This window comes from Sinocyclocheilus grahami, unplaced genomic scaffold (genome assembly GCF_001515645.1).
Source record: "Sinocyclocheilus grahami isolate Dianchi unplaced genomic scaffold, SAMN03320097.WGS_v1.1 scaffold28.1, whole genome shotgun sequence".
Taxonomy (NCBI): Eukaryota; Metazoa; Chordata; class Actinopteri; order Cypriniformes; family Cyprinidae; genus Sinocyclocheilus; species Sinocyclocheilus grahami.
In genome coordinates this window covers 2,734,867-2,755,301 of record NW_015505207.1, presented here as the reverse complement: position 1 = coordinate 2,755,301, position 20,435 = coordinate 2,734,867, and the positions used below count along the sequence as shown (strand labels likewise).

The 20,435-nt window shown below is 37.6% G+C and overlaps 1 protein-coding gene across 1 annotated transcript in view; it reads right to left on the bottom strand.

Moving 5' to 3' along the window:
* Nucleotides 1-20,435, bottom strand: part of LOC107570053 (vang-like protein 1) — a 40,305-nt gene that overhangs the window by 17,771 nt on the left and 2,099 nt on the right. The window contains exons 2-3 of the mRNA XM_016256249.1: nt 16,289-16,506; nt 10,761-10,896 (exon numbers count right to left, since the gene is read on the bottom strand). Of these exons, the coding sequence (XP_016111735.1) occupies nt 10,761-10,896; nt 16,289-16,359 (207 nt within the window). The 5' untranslated portion in view covers nt 16,360-16,506. The remainder of the gene's footprint in view (nt 1-10,760; nt 10,897-16,288; nt 16,507-20,435) is intronic.

Sequence of the window (20,435 nt, the reverse complement as noted above, 5' to 3'; positions counted from 1 at the left end):
AGTTGAATTTTCAGCAGCCCTTACTCAAGTCTTCACTGTCACATGATTCTCCAGAAAACATTGTAATATGCCAATCGGCTGCTCAGTTATTATCAATTATTATTAATGCTCAGTTAATAATGCTTCTTAATATTGTCAATGTTTTTTTAAAGGTTTATGCTGCTTTTTGTGGAAACCATGATACATTTATTTTCAAGATTATTTGATAGATATAAAGTTATAATATAATGTAATGCACTAAAATCCTTAACTAGATCTAATCAATCAGAATTCCTCAGAAGTCTTTTTGAGCAGAAATGTACAGTATTTAAACACACACACACACACACACACACACTTGCACAAATTAATGTAGACAGACATGAGGACCTATAAAAACTTTGTGTGCCTTTTGGTCCTGAGGTCCTGAGGAGTAGGTCAGAATAACTGAGACCCAGTAGGAAGTACAAAGCGGCATCCCTTCATACTGAGATGTATGTCACTCCTATTTTCCATATCTGTCTATACCACAAAACCCCCTCCTTAAACACACACACGCACTTTACCCTTGAATTCTGTCGTTCCCTTTTTCATGGTCTCTCTTATAAATATTCCAGCACAGTCACTGCACCTTCCCTGTGAAGTGACTGTTTCCTGTACATATGTGTCTTTATATAACTCAAATGCAGCTATGCCATCGTATAACCAATGATAACAAACATCATGGGAAAACTCATATATACATTTTAGGCCTGATTCACACTGCATGCGCATAGCAGCGAAAAAATGTTTTTGCCCGTAAAGTTTCACCACTGAGCCTATTTTTGCAACTGCTGAACGTAGCAGAAAATACACTGAATACACTATACATTTTATTAACACAATATTACAATATTAGCTTCTATAAAGAAACACAATAATAGAGTCAACTACTTGACATTTGACAAAAAATACATCTGCCTTCATTCAGTTTACACATTGACAGGCACCTGAACACTGCAAATCAGTAAATCTGAGTGACTCCAGATAATATGTAGTTTGTAGAGTTTGGGTTCCATTGTAAATAAATGTCTATTAATTACTATTTGAATGCTAATGCGATCCACCTCGCTTACAATCACATTCATAATAATAATTCTCAACTGCACGGTAAACCAGAAATCATTTTATTTTCTGTATAAAGCTGCAGCTCATTTATGCAGCAGAAACACAGTCAGTGTGAAAGCACAATGTGAGCCTGCTATGACAGTTAAGCGGCAGCACCGCTTGCGTGCTGTTTATGCATGCGGTGTGAAACAGCATGAATTGCTTTCACAATGGAGCAAGCAGACTGGAGACTAAAAAAAAGCACTAATGTGAAGCTTGTAATTTTGATAAAGAACTACATACACAAATAACATTCATTAGTTGAGCTGTAAATTACTCTAAATTGTACTTTTGAGGTGGGGCTTCTTTTCTTTGAGGTTAAAGTTCTGAATATTGCTTTAATCTGTCAAAACACTGAGCACTTCACAAATGAATTACTCTGCCAGCACATAGCATTCAATAAATAAATGCATTTTTCTATTTTCTGGAGCATGTCACTGTCTGAAATTCCTGTTATTCTCTTTACTCTGTTAACTCTGTGGCCTGTGTGTTTGCCGAGCTGGAGCTCAGAGGTCAGGATGATGCGCTTTCTCCATCACACAGTCTCATCATATATATTTTGCACAAATGCATATGCCATGCAGCATTAAAAACAAGAAGAATGTTTGTATTTGTGCATCTTTACACCGTATGTATACAATGATGTGCATGTGTGACTATTTTTGTTGTGAGTTTGCAAAGTGCACAATGACAATACATTTATAAAATATTTTAAAAAGTTATAAAACATATACACTACAGTTCAAATGTTTGGGGTTGGCAAATGTTTTTAATTCTCTTATGTTCACCAAGGCTGATCAAAAATACAGTAAAAAAGTAATATTGTAAAAATATTATAAAAATTTTTAATAGCTGTTTTCTATTTTAATATATTAAAAAATTTATTTTATTCCTGTGATGGTAAAGTTGAATTTTGAGCAGTTTTCAGTGGCACATGATCCATCAGAAATAATTCTAAAATGCTACTTTGGTGTTTAAGAAACTTTTTCTTAAAAAATAAATAAATTACTGACCCCCATATTTTTGAACAGTGGTGTAATATAATAAAATATTTATTATATAAAAATATAAAAGATATTATACAAAATATTGATATTATATGAAATATCATTGTTTTATATAATATTGATTATATTAATTACTTTCAAGGTCACAATGGTAATGCTCACTATCACATTCATTCCTTTAAAGGGGTCATATGATGTGATTTAAATTTTTCCTTTCTCTTTGGAGTGTTACAAGCTCTTGGTGCATAAAGAAGATCTGTAAAGTTGCAAAGACTAAAGTCTCAAATCCAAAGAGATATTCTTTATAAAAGTTAAGAGTCAGCCACACCTACCTAAAACGGCTCGTTCTAACACGCCCCCACATATCTACCTCACTATGTGGGAAGATTTGCATAAAGGCTAAGGCTAAGGCTAAGGCTAAGGCTAAGGCTAAGGCTAAGGCTAAGGCTAAGGCTAAGGCTAAGGCTAAGGCTAAGGCTAAGGCTAAGGCTAAGGCTAAGGCTAAGGCTAAGGCTAAGGCTAAGGCTAAGGCTAAGGCTAAGGCTAAGGCTAAGGCTAAGGCTAAGGCTAAGGCTAAGGCTAAGGCTAAGGCTAAGGCTAAGGCTAAGGCTAAGGCTAAGGCTAAGGCTAAGGCTAAGGCTAAGGCTAAGGCTAAGGCTAAGGCTAAGGCTAAGGCTAAGGCTAAGGCTAAGGCTAAGGCTAAGGCTAAGGCTAAGGCTAAGGCTAAGGCTAAGGCTAAGGCTAAGGCTAAGGCTAAGGCTAAGGCTAAGGCTAAGGCTAAGGCTAAGGCTAAGGCTAAGGCTAAGGCTAAGGCTAAGGCTAAGGCTAAGGCTAAGGCTAAGGCTAAGGCTAAGGCTAAGGCTAAGGCTAAGGCTAAGGCTAAGGCTAAGGCTAAGGCTAAGGCTAAGGCTAAGGCTAAGGCTAAGGCTAAGGCTAAGGCTAAGGCTAAGGCTAAGGCTAAGGCTAAGGCTAAGGCTAAGGCTAAGGCTAAGGCTAAGGCTAAGGCTAAGGCTAAGGCTAAGGCTAAGGCTAAGGCTAAGGCTAAGGCTAAGGCTAAGGCTAAGGCTAAGGCTAAGGCTAAGGCTAAGGCTAAGGCTAAGGCTAAGGCTAAGGCTAAGGCTAAGGCTAAGGCTAAGGCTAAGGCTAAGGCTAAGGCTAAGGCTAAGGCTAAGGCTAAGGCTAAGGCTAAGGCTAAGGCTAAGGCTAAGGCTAAGGCTAAGGCTAAGGCTAAGGCTAAGGCTAAGGCTAAGGCTAAGGCTAAGGCTAAGGCTAAGGCTAAGGCTAAGGCTAAGGCTAAGGCTAAGGCTAAGGCTAAGGCTAAGGCTAAGGCTAAGGCTAAGGCTAAGGCTAAGGCTAAGGCTAAGGCTAAGGCTAAGGCTAAGGCTAAGGCTAAGGCTAAGGCTAAGGCTAAGGCTAAGGCTAAGGCTAAGGCTAAGGCTAAGGCTAAGGCTAAGGCTAAGGCTAAGGCTAAGGCTAAGGCTAAGGCTAAGGCTAAGGCTAAGGCTAAGGCTAAGGCTAAGGCTAAGGCTAAGGCTAAGGCTAAGGCTAAGGCTAAGGCTAAGGCTAAGGCTAAGGCTAAGGCTAAGGCTAAGGCTAAGGCTAAGGCTAAGGCTAAGGCTAAGGCTAAGGCTAAGGCTAAGGCTAAGGCTAAGGCTAAGGCTAAGGCTAAGGCTAAGGCTAAGGCTAAGGCTAAGGCTAAGGCTAAGGCTAAGGCTAAGGCTAAGGCTAAGGCTAAGGCTAAGGCTAAGGCTAAGGCTAAGGCTAAGGCTAAGGCTAAGGCTAAGGCTAAGGCTAAGGCTAAGGCTAAGGCTAAGGCTAAGGCTAAGGCTAAGGCTAAGGCTAAGGCTAAGGCTAAGGCTAAGGCTAAGGCTAAGGCTAAGGCTAAGGCTAAGGCTAAGGCTAAGGCTAAGGCTAAGGCTAAGGCTAAGGCTAAGGCTAAGGCTAAGGCTAAGGCTAAGGCTAAGGCTAAGGCTAAGGCTAAGGCTAAGGCTAAGGCTAAGGCTAAGGCTAAGGCTAAGGCTAAGGCTAAGGCTAAGGCTAAGGCTAAGGCTAAGGCTAAGGCTAAGGCTAAGGCTAAGGCTAAGGCTAAGGCTAAGGCTAAGGCTAAGGCTAAGGCTAAGGCTAAGGCTAAGGCTAAGGCTAAGGCTAAGGCTAAGGCTAAGGCTAAGGCTAAGGCTAAGGCTAAGGCTAAGGCTAAGGCTAAGGCTAAGGCTAAGGCTAAGGCTAAGGCTAAGGCTAAGGCTAAGGCTAAGGCTAAGGCTAAGGCTAAGGCTAAGGCTAAGGCTAAGGCTAAGGCTAAGGCTAAGGCTAAGGCTAAGGCTAAGGCTAAGGCTAAGGCTAAGGCTAAGGCTAAGGCTAAGGCTAAGGCTAAGGCTAAGGCTAAGGCTAAGGCTAAGGCTAAGGCTAAGGCTAAGGCTAAGGCTAAGGCTAAGGCTAAGGCTAAGGCTAAGGCTAAGGCTAAGGCTAAGGCTAAGGCTAAGGCTAAGGCTAAGGCTAAGGCTAAGGCTAAGGCTAAGGCTAAGGCTAAGGCTAAGGCTAAGGCTAAGGCTAAGGCTAAGGCTAAGGCTAAGGCTAAGGCTAAGGCTAAGGCTAAGGCTAAGGCTAAGGCTAAGGCTAAGGCTAAGGCTAAGGCTAAGGCTAAGGCTAAGGCTAAGGCTAAGGCTAAGGCTAAGGCTAAGGCTAAGGCTAAGGCTAAGGCTAAGGCTAAGGCTAAGGCTAAGGCTAAGGCTAAGGCTAAGGCTAAGGCTAAGGCTAAGGCTAAGGCTAAGGCTAAGGCTAAGGCTAAGGCTAAGGCTAAGGCTAAGGCTAAGGCTAAGGCTAAGGCTAAGGCTAAGGCTAAGGCTAAGGCTAAGGCTAAGGCTAAGGCTAAGGCTAAGGCTAAGGCTAAGGCTAAGGCTAAGGCTAAGGCTAAGGCTAAGGCTAAGGCTAAGGCTAAGGCTAAGGCTAAGGCTAAGGCTAAGGCTAAGGCTAAGGCTAAGGCTAAGGCTAAGGCTAAGGCTAAGGCTAAGGCTAAGGCTAAGGCTAAGGCTAAGGCTAAGGCTAAGGCTAAGGCTAAGGCTAAGGCTAAGGCTAAGGCTAAGGCTAAGGCTAAGGCTAAGGCTAAGGCTAAGGCTAAGGCTAAGGCTAAGGCTAAGGCTAAGGCTAAGGCTAAGGCTAAGGCTAAGGCTAAGGCTAAGGCTAAGGCTAAGGCTAAGGCTAAGGCTAAGGCTAAGGCTAAGGCTAAGGCTAAGGCTAAGGCTAAGGCTAAGGCTAAGGCTAAGGCTAAGGCTAAGGCTAAGGCTAAGGCTAAGGCTAAGGCTAAGGCTAAGGCTAAGGCTAAGGCTAAGGCTAAGGCTAAGGCTAAGGCTAAGGCTAAGGCTAAGGCTAAGGCTAAGGCTAAGGCTAAGGCTAAGGCTAAGGCTAAGGCTAAGGCTAAGGCTAAGGCTAAGGCTAAGGCTAAGGCTAAGGCTAAGGCTAAGGCTAAGGCTAAGGCTAAGGCTAAGGCTAAGGCTAAGGCTAAGGCTAAGGCTAAGGCTAAGGCTAAGGCTAAGGCTAAGGCTAAGGCTAAGGCTAAGGCTAAGGCTAAGGCTAAGGCTAAGGCTAAGGCTAAGGCTAAGGCTAAGGCTAAGGCTAAGGCTAAGGCTAAGGCTAAGGCTAAGGCTAAGGCTAAGGCTAAGGCTAAGGCTAAGGCTAAGGCTAAGGCTAAGGCTAAGGCTAAGGCTAAGGCTAAGGCTAAGGCTAAGGCTAAGGCTAAGGCTAAGGCTAAGGCTAAGGCTAAGGCTAAGGCTAAGGCTAAGGCTAAGGCTAAGGCTAAGGCTAAGGCTAAGGCTAAGGCTAAGGCTAAGGCTAAGGCTAAGGCTAAGGCTAAGGCTAAGGCTAAGGCTAAGGCTAAGGCTAAGGCTAAGGCTAAGGCTAAGGCTAAGGCTAAGGCTAAGGCTAAGGCTAAGGCTAAGGCTAAGGCTAAGGCTAAGGCTAAGGCTAAGGCTAAGGCTAAGGCTAAGGCTAAGGCTAAGGCTAAGGCTAAGGCTAAGGCTAAGGCTAAGGCTAAGGCTAAGGCTAAGGCTAAGGCTAAGGCTAAGGCTAAGGCTAAGGCTAAGGCTAAGGCTAAGGCTAAGGCTAAGGCTAAGGCTAAGGCTAAGGCTAAGGCTAAGGCTAAGGCTAAGGCTAAGGCTAAGGCTAAGGCTAAGGCTAAGGCTAAGGCTAAGGCTAAGGCTAAGGCTAAGGCCTGAGGGCTCTGTAGAGTAGCTATCTGGAGATATGCGCTAAACAATACTCAGCAGAGGGAAGGGATCAGAGTGAGTGTTAAATAGTGAGGGAGTGATATGAAACAGCTGGGTGCAATCAGTGTAAACAGCTGTGTGCAATCTGTGCTGAGTGCAATCAGTGCAATGAATGATGGGATATGTAGACATCTGATCTACAGGGTGATGTGCAACAGTGTGTAGTGCGAGAGTCAATGAAATCGGAAAGGGTGACCTCTGATGGCTAGCAGATGGAAGTTCATGGACCGGATTCGTGACAATTAACACAAGCTAAAGACATTTTAATGTTTTATTGTATAAAATACCTCAGTAATACCACCTTGCGTTTTTTTAAAGCGTTTACTTGTCTTGAAAAAGACAACTTGTTAAAAAGTGGTTAAATGGGACTACAGAGGTTGTCACGGACGAACAGGTAAACTTCTACTACTTCGATTTTACAGCCTTATTGTGCTTACAATCACACTTTTGCAAACTATTCTAACTCAATCTCTTAGGGAAAATTCTTCAAAAAAAAATTTAAGACAAAGATTTGTCAGAAGCTTAATGGTGGTGATGTTCAAATCATGCGACCGTGGTGTAGTTCGTATATAGCTTAAGCTTAAAAGTTTAAAAATTCATAAATGTTGTGTTCATATGTGAACATTATCATGATGAACAAAATGTGTAAGAATCATAAACATTGTCACAGAACTTATTTTTGCAATAATCCAAAAGCCAATGGAACAATCCTACTGTTTTTTTTTTGTTTTTTTTGCTAACTTCAGGACTGACCTATAAAGATATGTCACCACTGCAGCACTCTATGGAGGTATTAGATTATCAGACAACATCATCATGTGCCCGAAAAATACTGTAAAGGCTTTAAGACCAAACCAATGGTTGAAACAATGGATAAATCTATGTAGCCTTTGAAATTCATCCAATCAAATTACAAAGCCAGAGCTATCCGTTTTATAAATAAAAATGACTTTAGCAAGTAAGACACACTCAAACAAGGGCACAACAAGCAAACATAAATATAGACCCTTTAGCAAGTAACTAATGACTTACATGCTTGCTATTCCAAGTCATTCTGTTCACTAACGTCTAAAGTTTCCTCACTGGAGAAAACATTCCAGAGGCCCAGGCTGAATGACAGGAAGACGAAAGAAGATCAGAGCCAACATGATGAAATTACTCAGGGAAGAATAGACCTGACAGCCGTTCAAGGGCATGGCATTAACCTTTTAGCAGTGCCAGGGGCTTTCCTCGATTTACTATGATATTTTTACTAAATATACCAGTGTATATTTGCTCCTTTATATATGAGAGATCTGCCATTGTAATTCAAATTATCTATGCAAAGATGAACCCTGTTCAAAGAATATGAAATGTTGGTATTGGCATATGAAGATGGCAGATTCATGTTTTTTTTTCATATACACTTCCGTTTAAAAGTTTGGGGTCAGTAATATTTAATTTAATGTTTTGAAAGAAGTCTCTTATGCTCATCAATTTGATCAATTATTTGATCAAAAATACATCAATATTGTGAAAAATATTACAATTTAAAATAACTTGTTCTATTTTAATATATCTTAAAATTTATTTAATTCCTGTGAAGGCAAAGTTGAATTTTCAGCAGCCCTTACTCAAGTCTTCACTGTCACATGATTCTCCAGAAAACATTGTAATATGCCAATCGGCTGCTCAGTTATTATCAATTATTATTAATGCTCAGTTAATAATGCTTCTTAATATTGTCAATGTTTTTTTAAAGGTTTATGCTGCTTTTTGTGGAAACCATGATACATTTATTTTCAAGATTATTTGATGGATATAAAGTTATAATATAATGTAATGCACTAAAATCCTTAACTAGATCTAATCAATCAGAATTCCTCAGAAGTCTTTTTGAGCAGAAATGTACAGTATTTAAACACACACACACACACACACACACACACACTTGCACAAATTAATGTAGACAGACATGAGGACCTATAAAAACTTTGTGTGCCTTTTGGTCCTGAGGGAGAGCCAAGTAGGTCAGAATAACTGAGACCCAGTAGGAAGTACAAAGCGGCATCCCTTCATACTGAGATGTATGTCACTCCTATTTTCCATATCTGTCTATACCACAAAACCCCCTCCTTAAACACACACACACACACACACACACACACACACACACACACATACTTTACCCTCATATTTTGTCATTCCCTTTTTCATTGTCTCTCTGATAATATTCCAGCACAGTCACCTCACCTTCCCTGTGACCGGACTGTTTCCTGTACATATGTGTTTTATATAACTCAAATGCAGCTATATGCCAGAATATAACCAATGATAACCAACATCACAGGAAAGGCCTGTTTCACACTACATGCTCATAGCAGCAAATATTTATTTTGCCTGTAAAGTTTCACTATTTGAGCCTATTTTTCCAAGTGTGCTGAATGCAGCAGAAAATACATTGAAAACACTATAACCAATTTTATTAACACATTTCACATTATTGGCTTTTATAAAGAAACACAAAATAACAGAGTCATCTACTTGACTTTTCACAGAAATACATCTATCTGCCTTCATTACGTTTAAACATTGACAGGCACCCGAACACCGCAAATCAGTAAATCAGAGTCAATCCAAATCATTTAAGAAGATTATAGAGTTCGGGTTCCATTGTAAATGAATTACTATTTGGATGTAAATGTGATCCACCTTGCTACAATCACATTTGTAATAATAATTCTCAACTACACACACCTAATACTCATTGTGGGTAACTAAAAATCCCTTTAGTTTCTGTATAAAGCGGCAGCTCTTTTATGCAGCAGAAACACAGTCAGTGTGAAAGCACAATGTGAGCCTGCTATGGCAGTTAAGCTGCAGCACCACTTGTGTGCCGTTTATGCATGCGGTGTGAAACAGCATGAACCACATCTGGGACTTGCTTTTTACAATTGAGCTAGCAGGCAAGCAGACTGGAGGCTAAAATACACAAATGTGAAGCTTGTAATTTTGATAAAGGACTATATACATGAATAATATTCGTTAGTTGAGCTGTAAATGACTCTAAATTGTCCTTTTGAGGTGGGGCTTCTTTGCTTTAATCTGTCAAAACACTGGGTACTTCACAAATGAACTACTCTGGCAGCACATAACATTCAATAAATATAATGCATTTTTCTATTTTCTGGAGCATGTCACTGTCTGAAAAATCCCTGTTATCCTCTTTACTCTGTTAACTATGCCTGTGTGTTCGCTGAGCTGCGGTCAGGATGACGCCCTCACCCCATCACATACAGTCTCATCATATACATTCTGCACAAATGCATATGCAGTGCAGCATTAAAAACCACAAGAATGTTTGTATTTGTGCATCTACACTGTATGTATACAATGATGTGCATGTGAAATTGGTTTGCAACATTGCAATGAGTGAAATAAGGATAAGAAAATTACATAATATATATACACGTACATATATCATTAAAATATCAACTTACAGTTCAAAAGTTTCGGGTCAGCAAGACTTTTTAATGTTTATAATAGAAGTCACTTAGATTCACCAAGATTGCATTTATTTGATCACAATACAGTAAAAGAGTAATATTGTGAAATATTATTACAATTTAAATAACTATTTTCTATTTTAATATATTTAAAAATACATATTATTCTGTGATGGCAAAGATGAATTTTCAGCAGTTATTACTCCAGTCTTCAGTGTCACGTGATCTTTCTGAAATCAGTATAATATGCAGATTTTTTGCTCAATAAATATTTTTTATTTTTATTTATTTATTAAAACATCTGTACTGCCTAATATTTTTATGTAAACCAAGATAAAAAAAATTCAGGATTCTATGATGAATAGAAATTTTAACAGAACGTCGTTTATTTGAAATAGAATCTGATCAACTAAATGATCAACTTCACGCATCATTGATGAAAAAAGTAACAATTTCCTTACTGACTCCAAATTTTTGAACGGTAGTGTAATATTAATGTAATATTTATTGTATAAAAATATAATAGGTATTTTATAAAATATTGATATTATACAGAATATCAATATTTGATATAATATTGATTATATTATTAACTTTAAATCTGGAGACTGGTTTACACGTAAAAAGTAACATGCTTTGATTTGCTAAAATATTTTTTAAATTAAAATAATAATTCCAATATGACCATTTCATTTTTCCTTTAACAACCAAACGTCACAGTCCCCAGCTCCCAGCCCTCTGTTGCTTTACTCTAATCCTTGTCAGTCTGCATAGAGTGTTTTCCGAGAAGGTGTTTTATTCAAGCAACTCACAGGTTCAGTTCCCCTGGAGTAACAGTGAATCTACATCAATGGCCCTCAAAATCTATTCAGGGTCTGACTCACCTGGGCGTCTGTGGGGGCGGAGCTCTGATCCGGCTGTTGTGGCTGAGCTGGCGATGCACTGATGGTGACATTTTTGTCTGAGCGGCTGCTGCTGTCTCGGCTGTGTGATTTGTGCCGATCCCTGCTGCTGCGTTCACTGCACGAGAGAGACACACACAGCGACGGAGGTGAGGGAAACGCTGTTGCCATGGCGATAGGAGCAGGGGAAACACACTCAGATTAATGACAGGATAACCACCATCATCATTTTCCCTCCTCATCCTCTCACGCTTTCTCTAGCACTGTCTCGCACATGCCCTAACTGGAGCATCTGGTGCAAACTGGGTTAGATGCAGTGAGCTGTGACGACCCTAATCCAAACACAGCGTTCTCTCTCTCTCTCGCTCAGTCTTTTTAGTCATCATAGTTAATGCCTGGCAAGCCTTAGAACAAAACAAACGAGATAAACAAACAAATACAGCACTCCTGCACACACACACACACGCTCAAACACACTTACTATCAAACAGCATCAGACGTCTCGCTCTGAGTAATTATTGACATCAGCAAATAACTCTGCAAATATCTGCAAAGACAGCCTTTGTGCTCACTCTGTCTCTGTGTGTTTAATATTATACAGCTTTCACAAGGAAGCATGAAAATGACATTGTTACAGTGACTGATGACAAACTAGCTCTGTTTCACAACCAAGTGTCTACTACCTTCCATTGATTTCTATAGTATTTTTCCATACTATGGAAGCCAGTGTGGACCAGCAAATGTTTGGTTACCAACATTATTCAAAATATCTTATTTTGTGTTAAGCAGAATAAAGAAACTAATACAGGTTTGGAACAACATGAGGCTGAGTTATTGATGACAGAATTTCCAGTTTTGAGTGAACTATACCAGTGGTTTGTCACCTGGTTTAGCCAATTATTCACTGCAAAAAAAAAAAAAAAAATTAATAAACCTGATTTATGCATCATGACACAAAAACTGATAAGACTATTTATTTTAAACGATCATAAAAAATAAAAAAAATAAAAATAAAAAAACCACAATCAGTGTTGTGTTACTTTTATTGATTATTACAGTTTTTCAATAGTTTGATTTAGACATTTTTTTAAATATTTTCTACTTTCATTTTAATTTGTAATTTTGTTTTGCTTTTGTAATTTTTAAATATGCCTATGTAATTTTTAGTTTTACATTTTAGTTGCATTGTCATTGTCATTGACACACACATATATATATATATATATATATATATATATATAGTTGCATTTAGTAAGTACAAGCAAGCAGTTTTTCTATGCAGTCCATGACCCTGTCAGAACAGATGTGCAACCCCTTTTGAGTTCACGACCCACTACTCAACTACAGTTTTCTAAAGTAACTCTGTTATCATGTCATCATGTCAATAGTCATTTGACTACAGAGAAGTCAGTTATTTCGGATAGTTTAAATGAACATTTTATATCCTCTGGCTCTCTATTTGAAGCTCAGTCACAAAATAGTTCTACGATAAATTCTCTTATTGTACCTTCAACTGAGATTCCATGTAAATTAAGAAAAAAAATTATTTTAACCAGCTCTGTTTTTTTTTTTTTTTTTTGGACCCATATAAGCCTGCAGGGCCTGATAAGATGGAACCGTTTTATTTAAAGTTTGCATCTGATTTTATTGCTGAACCATAGACTTATTTATTGAATCTTTCTATTTTCCATTGTGAAATCCCTAAGATTTAGAAATCTGCTTTTGTTTCTCCTCTTTTTAAAGGGGGGGACCCTTTGCAGTTGAACAATTATAGACCAATATCTAAACTATGTGTTTTATCCAAGCTTTTGGAGAAATTATTAAATGAACAATTAAAATCTTTTCTGGAAATAAATAATATTCTTTCTCCTTTTCAATCTGGATTTAGAAAGCAGAATATTACTGTCACTGCTGCTTTGAAAGTGTTTAGTAACATTATTGATGCCTTAGATTGCAAAAAAAATTGTTCAGCTCTTTTTCTTGACTTATCAAAGGCTTTTGACACAGTTGATCATGGCTTACTCCTAAATAGACTCTCCATTGTTGGTCTCTCTGAAAATGCCATTAAATGGTTTGTCAAATATCTTCAGGGCGAACACAGTGTGTGCTTTTAAAAGACTGTACTTCATCTATTTTGTCACTTTCCAAAGATGTCCCTCAGGGGTCTGTTCTAGGACCTATTTTATTTTCCTTGCATATAAATAATTTATGCGATAACATTCAAAATGCAAAGTTCCATCTGTATGCAGGCAACACTGCTATTTACTGCTGCACTCCATCAGCTTCACAAGCACTTCATTATTTATAGTCAGCGTTTGATATTGTTCAGTTCCGTTTATGTCAGCTTACGCTGGTTTTAAACACAGATAAAACTAGTTTAATGATTTTTTCAAATTCTAAATTTGTATCAAGTAATCTTCCTGACATTATATCCTTCCAGGGAACAAAAATTGAATATGCTGTATAAATACCTGGGCATCCTATTTGATAGTCAGTTAACTTTTAAGCTACATATTGATCAATTAATTTCAAAACTTAAGCTCAATTTGCGATTTTACTACAGAAATAGATCTTTATTTTATTTTAAAGCAAGGAAATATTTGGTATCTGCTACCTTCTTACCACTTTTGGATTATGGTGATCTGCTGTATATGAATGCCCCAGGATATTATCTAAAAAAAACGTTTCATAGTGTTTTACGTTTTATTACTGGTTGTAGTTATCAAACACATCATTGTACTTTATATGAGAAGGCTGAGTTACCATCGTTGTATACCCGAAGAAGTTTTAATTGGTATTGTTTTTGTTTATAAGACTATTTGTGGTCTAACTCGGTCTCTGAGTTTTTCTAAATCAAAGGTACGCTACAAACTACACTCAAACGATCTGTTATATTTTAAAGTCCCTTTGGTTCGAACAGAGCTAGGGAAAAAGGGTTTTGGATATAATGCTACTTTGGCATGGAATAATCTACAAAGCATTCTAAAGCTGAACGTGTTTCCATCATTACATGAATTTAAGCTACTTTTAACAAGCTGTGTATTTTATCCTTTGGTGAACTGTTGTTGTGATTTTTGATTTGTGTTTTGTATTATGATGTAAACTTGTACATACTATGTTATTTGTTGCTGCTTTCTTGGCCAGGTCACTCTTGCAAAAGAGATTTTAATCTCAATGAGTTTTTAGCCTGGTTAAATAAAGAAATGAATGAAAAATGTGCGATCAGTGAGCATGAAGAGAGAGAATGCATTATGAAGATTAGAAGATTGCTTTTGTCTTACACTGACCTCTAACTGTTACATTTAGAGACTAGTTGACAGTTTATGAAGGTACAAGTTTTGATCAATCCCAATTTGAATACTACCCTTATGTTTTTAAAATACTCCCTTTTCTTTTACAGCAAGTCATCACATATGTCAAGCCTCTGTTGCTTTACTCTAATCCTGGACAGCCTGGGCAGAGTGGGAACGCTGGCATACTTTGGGATTGTGTTATATTATAGAACATGTCTACAGCTAAGCCACAGGGACTAAACCTAACAGCTGCTCCAACATACAACAAAGTACAAGGTTAAAATTTGTAGATAGACAATTAATATATTAAGAATCAATATAATAATATTCATCAATATAATAATATTCATTAAAATTAATTTAATTTTAACAATATATTTTTTAACTAAAAAAATATATATAACAAAAACTTTTCCTGAAATTTTCTAGCACATTTTTTACTCACTTATTATAGCTTCAGACCCTCTAAAGTAACCCAAGGCTTCTTTTTGTCCTGCTGAAGTGGGTTCAAACCTCAACCACATCTTCAACTGCTGCACCACACCACATTCTCTAATTCTTCTTTCTTTTATCACTTTCTAAAAATATCTAAATGGCCTTCATTCTACATATTTTCTTTGCTTTTAACAGTGCTAAAGATCTTGGCACTAAATTCCCAAAGAGATTTTTAAAAAATTCAATAAATTAATAAAACAGCAAAACCCCTTTTCCCAGCAGTGCAGATCTACTCAACTCTGTGTATTTCAGTATTCTAAATACCCTGCAGCAAGCATTGGACTGTAATTAGAAGTTATATAAACTGGGTGTTGATGCTGAATGGGAGAGGCAGTATGATAGCCCCTACTGAAACACTGAGGTGTCCGTCCCCACCCAGACATTATAAATATGTGTTGATATAAACTGCAGAGTTCAAATTCATTTGAAAATTGGTAGAAAGAAATAGCTGAGTATGCCCACTGATCCAAGGAAAACTGGCTAGATGAGTGTATGCTACAATTGTAGATACAGACAGAAAGAGAGAGAGAATGAGACAGTTTGAAGGTGGTGTGTGAAATATATTAGTAAGCAAATATTTTAATTATCATTGTTTTAACTTTCATTAGCACATCTTTTAGAGACAAGTTTTGCTTTTTCCATGTCTAAAAAAGTTAAACTAGACTAAGTACTGAACAGACACAATTATGGTAAGATATGGAGATGATGGGATAGGATGCATGTGCTAATTCATCCAAAAAATAGTTACTGGAAAAAAAAATAAATGGAAAGAAACAGAGATAAAGAAGTGAAAGTGGCAGGAAGTTTGACAGCCGAACAGAAAGAGGACATTCATTTGTGGCTTTATCAGTGAAGACACATACATTCTCTGCTTTCATTCTGGAATTCCTCAGGCCTGTTTGGGCCTTTCACTGGAGATTTTATAGGAAACCAAACAATAGCAGAGCTCAATAAATAACTTCCTAATTACAGTGGGTGGGGTCAACACAGTCTAATAGCATTCAAGTGTATATCAGTAAGTAATGACAAGGAGAGCTGGGAGAATATGTTGAAAATCTCTGGCTCAGATCACAGCATCTGAAAATCCAGCCCAAATCTGTGAGCACGAGTGAAAAGTGTCATACAAGGACAAACAATTCTATACAATAAGAAACTACTTAACCAGCAGCAATGGAAAGGAATAGAAGATGAAATAGAGATTAAAAAGCATGTTGACAACAAATGCAATATTGGTCATGAAGTCATAAAAAGCTAACTTTAAAAAATACAGAAAAAAACTAAAAATGCCCTTAAAAATTCAACAAGTCTGGTTTTGTTTAGTCTAGAATTATGCAAATAGTGTCTTCATCTCATCTCAAAAATACTGAGTGAACCTTTAAACAAGAACATTTCTTTAATGAGTTATGACACTGATTACCTTTTTAAAGTAATAATTTAGCATCATCAGAGGCAAATTCCCAATAATTTAATCTGAAAGTAATTAAATACATCCAGTCACTAATGAGCAACAGAATCATTTCACAGACAAATTCATTCAATTTTGTTATTGAAAGCTTTGAAGCTCTAAATAAATGCAAAATATTTTCACGATGACAATATTCATTTTCTGCATGAATAAGTGTGAGGGAATCTGAGAAAATCCTCAGGAGAGAGATACATTAGAGGGAGAAGGAGAGTATGGTGTTCTGTACATGCATGCGCACAGGCAGTTCAGCCCTTTACCTCTGTTTGTTTGACCCCCGTGACCTGTTGGAGTGGTGAGAATAACCAGAGTGGATGGAATCTGTGTCCATTGTAATACTGTCCGTGCTGTGACTGGTTTAACACAGCGGAGGGAGGAATGCAGCGACAGTTAAAGTGCTGACGATGATCAGGACATACATGAAGCTGCGCAAGATGACAGGATCATTTCTAGGGGCTTTCTGTTATCAAACATTAACCTAAAAAGAGAGAAAAATAAATATTTTAATATTTAACTCCTTATACCACAATAATTTAATTTAATACAGAATTTAATTCAGGGCACAAACACAGTCTTTTAAAAAGGTTAGGGCTATCTCATGTCAGTTAGTATAAAATAACTGCAATACAGTGCAGCAGTCCAAAAAAAAGGCATATGTTCAATTCCCAGGGAAAGCAAGAACTGATCAAATGTGTACCTTGAATGTAATGTAAGCAGAGGCGGACAAAGTACTCAACTCCATTACTTGAGTGAAAGTACAGATACTAAGTCGCTTCGGATAAAGCATCTACCAAATGCATAAATGTATACATATTTCTCCAATACGCTGACAACAAATGCAGGAACAGCATCAAGAGATCACTGCAGCAATGTCTAAAGCACTGTAAAGCACCTCTGCTGGCAAGATCAATCTGCATCTGTTTCAGTACTACTTAACTTTAGCCAGTACAGAAGCTAAAGTAATAAATATATTTTGCTTGCCTTCCGCTTCCTCCTTCCTAGTTGGAATATATCTGCTGGTGATAATTTATTAAAGAACGGAAGGTAGGATCCTTAGGATATCAACTGTACTTCATTAGTACTCAGCTATTCCTTTTCATTACAATGCCGATAGAGCCCTCTCACTTGAGCTGTTGTGGAACCTATTTTTCTTAGCTTTTTTGGCCCCCAGGTCTCCACCTTCAGATAATTCTGACTGCTCAGTTTCATGGTGTCACTTTAAATTTGATCTTTCAAATTACATATGCACTTTCACTAGTCGACTTCAATGCTCTGCCATGACGCTTTAAGCTTGACGTGGACTAGTCGCTGGTCCAATAGAGGGTTCAACAGGATAAGAAATATTTGAAAGGCTTCCACATTTACGCTCCGTTTCCAAACAGTTCAAATGACAAATAAATGCATACTCTGAAAGCGCTCCACAAGACGTGTGATTATATTACTGGATGCTCGAAATTGAACAGGAGAATGCACGTTTTAAACAACTTGTACAGGTAAGTTAATCGCCATTCTAATCTAATGCGCTGCTGCACTGTAACGTACACACATAGGCTACAGACAGTAGCGCGTACATTACGCTATTGTCAACACTGTTCTGTGATTTCTCAATAAAATAGCTTAGAAACTGAAAAGTTCAAGCATATTTTTCTTAATAACTAAATTCCACAGCTTCACTATTAGTAGGGAGACGCTGCCATGTATAATTAATTCACACACGCAATCGCTCTCACTAAGGCATTCATATGAATTGATTTAGAATGAGTAGAAATCTGTGAGAAATGTAACGACTCAAAGACAAAAGAACTAATAAAAAAAAAGCTGTTATAGGAGCAACAGCCATGTGGGCAGCGCTGCTCGTTCAACCCCTAACACACACACACACACATATAATATATATATATATATATATATATATATATATAAACTTGTTTTGGTCATATTTACTATTAAATGGTTAGTTCACCCCAAAATGAAAATTATGTAATTAATTACTCACCCTCATGTCATACCAAACCCATAATACCTCTGTTCATCTTCAGAACACAAATTAAGATATTTTTGATGGAATCTGAGAACTCTCTGACCCTCCACAGACGGCAATGCAACTGAAATGTTCCCAGACAGAAACGTAGCAAGGACATCGGTAAAACAGTCCATGTGACATCAGTGGCTCAACTTCAATTTTACGAAGCTACGAGAATACTTTTTGTGTGCAAAGAAAACAAAAATGACGACTTTATTCAACTATTCTTCTCCCCCGAGTTACTGTCTTCCGCCATTTTGGAGAGTATCTCAACGCATACGCACACTTTCCCCTGAGCATAAACAACACTGATTACGCAGATTACGTTCATGCGCGCGCTTTCACCCCTAACATAAACAATGCCGATTACGTTCTTGGGTACTCTCCAAAATGGCAGAAGACATAACTCGGGGAGAAGAATTGGTAAATAAATTGTTATTTTTGTTTTCTTTGCGCACAAAAAGTATTCTCGTAGCTTCGCAAAATTGAAGTTGAACCACTGATGTCACATGGACTGTTTTACTGATGTCCTTACTACAAAGCACATCCCTCCATAATAAAAAGTGCCTCACACAGCTCCGGGGGCAGAACAAAGGCTTCCTGTAGCGAATCAAAGCATTTTTGTAAGAAAAAATATCCATATTCAAAACGTAATAATCACTTTAATCTAGCGTGCGCCAACAGTTGTATAAACGCAGAGATTTTATTCATTATATTTAACTAATATACTTTACATGTAATAGTAAAATTGTTTAAAAACATAAACAAATATATACTTTTTTACATTTTCATTATTATATAATTTCTCTCTATATATAATACAATTGTAAAATAGGTATAATGTAAAAATGTGTATAAAATGATGTCTTCATGTCATTTTTAAGTCACGTAAAATGTTACAAATATTATGGATAATTGTATACATATACTTTTCTGCCTTTTATATACATTTATTATTTATATATGAATATGTACTAATGTTATTGCTAAGCTAATCTTAAATTTAGTATTGCACTGTTCAAATAATATTCTAAATAACTGAAGATATAGTGCTCATATATGGGGGACACAGGTTTGATTCTAGCCTGCAATATATCCTAATGCCATTTCTTGCTTTTCTTAATAATTTCCTGATATAATTTTTATTTATGTCAAGTAAAAATGCAAACCTCCCAAGATAAATCAATAAATATTACACAATTATCAACGTCCCTTGCCGTGTCTTCTCCAAGACTACTACAACATTTCCAAAGAAGTTTTTCGAATCACGAATATGTAAACAGCATGTTTGTTTGTGTGTGTGTGTGTGTGTGTGTGTGTGTGTGTGTATTATTCCAAAATGGACAGCGAAAGAGAGAATGACAGTGAGTTACAGTAGCGCAACAGAAAAATTGCATTACAGAGCCTCGCTCTCTTTAATCTGGGCATTGAGGCCTGATGGAAATTAAACAATTGTATCAGAAACATTGGTAGCTCTATATTTAGCCAGGACAATCCAGCCCCATACAGAACACTATCCTGAACTCTCTCTCTCTATCTCCAGCTGTGCAGTGGAGTGAAGTCCATCTCTAAGGAGCAGATGTGGATAAAACACCATACACACCCACAAACAGGAATAGTACTCAAAAACATCACAAATGCTGCTGTCAAAAAAAAAAAAAAAAAATTCATAGTGTGGTATTTACTAGACGGGCTTTCATTACTTAAGCGTTTCATTCATGTGCTTGAGAAACATGCAGCTCTCATGCTTGCAACCTCAGCTACACGGCACTCTTGAAGTATTTCAAGTATTTGGATGATTATATTGTCAGTCTTGACATGCAATGCAGTATTATTTTGTCTATAGAAACACTGCACTTATCACTTCTAGATCTTGAAAAGCACATGCAAATACACATATTTTGTGTATTGTCCAGATTGCTGCCAACAAAACAGTCTGAAGCTTGTAACGGCCATTCAGAGTGATAAACAGTTTATAACCTCAAACTGTTCATATAACTGCCTGAAAGGCACTGACGCCCATTATTTTTCCCATCGCTCTACATCTCTTCATCTCACAATAAAAACACCACAAGCTTATTTGGTTAGCATAGTGATTGCAGCCAGGGCCAGCACATGAGCTGACACATTTTACAGCAAGGCCTCCCAGCAGTTTAACTGTAATAATTAAATTTGTTAACAATCCCTTCCCTGGGTGCTGCTTGAGGAAGCCTAAGTCAAGGAATACTAGTGTTACTATACTAAGATCCTAAGTGTTGAAATGTCAACATATGTTGTGATAGACAGTATAAGATACTATGAAATTAAAACAAAAAATGTGTGTTATAGTTTCTGAATGTCTCACCACTTCCAGTGTTTTCAGGCTCCGTGCCCTTTTGTGTTCT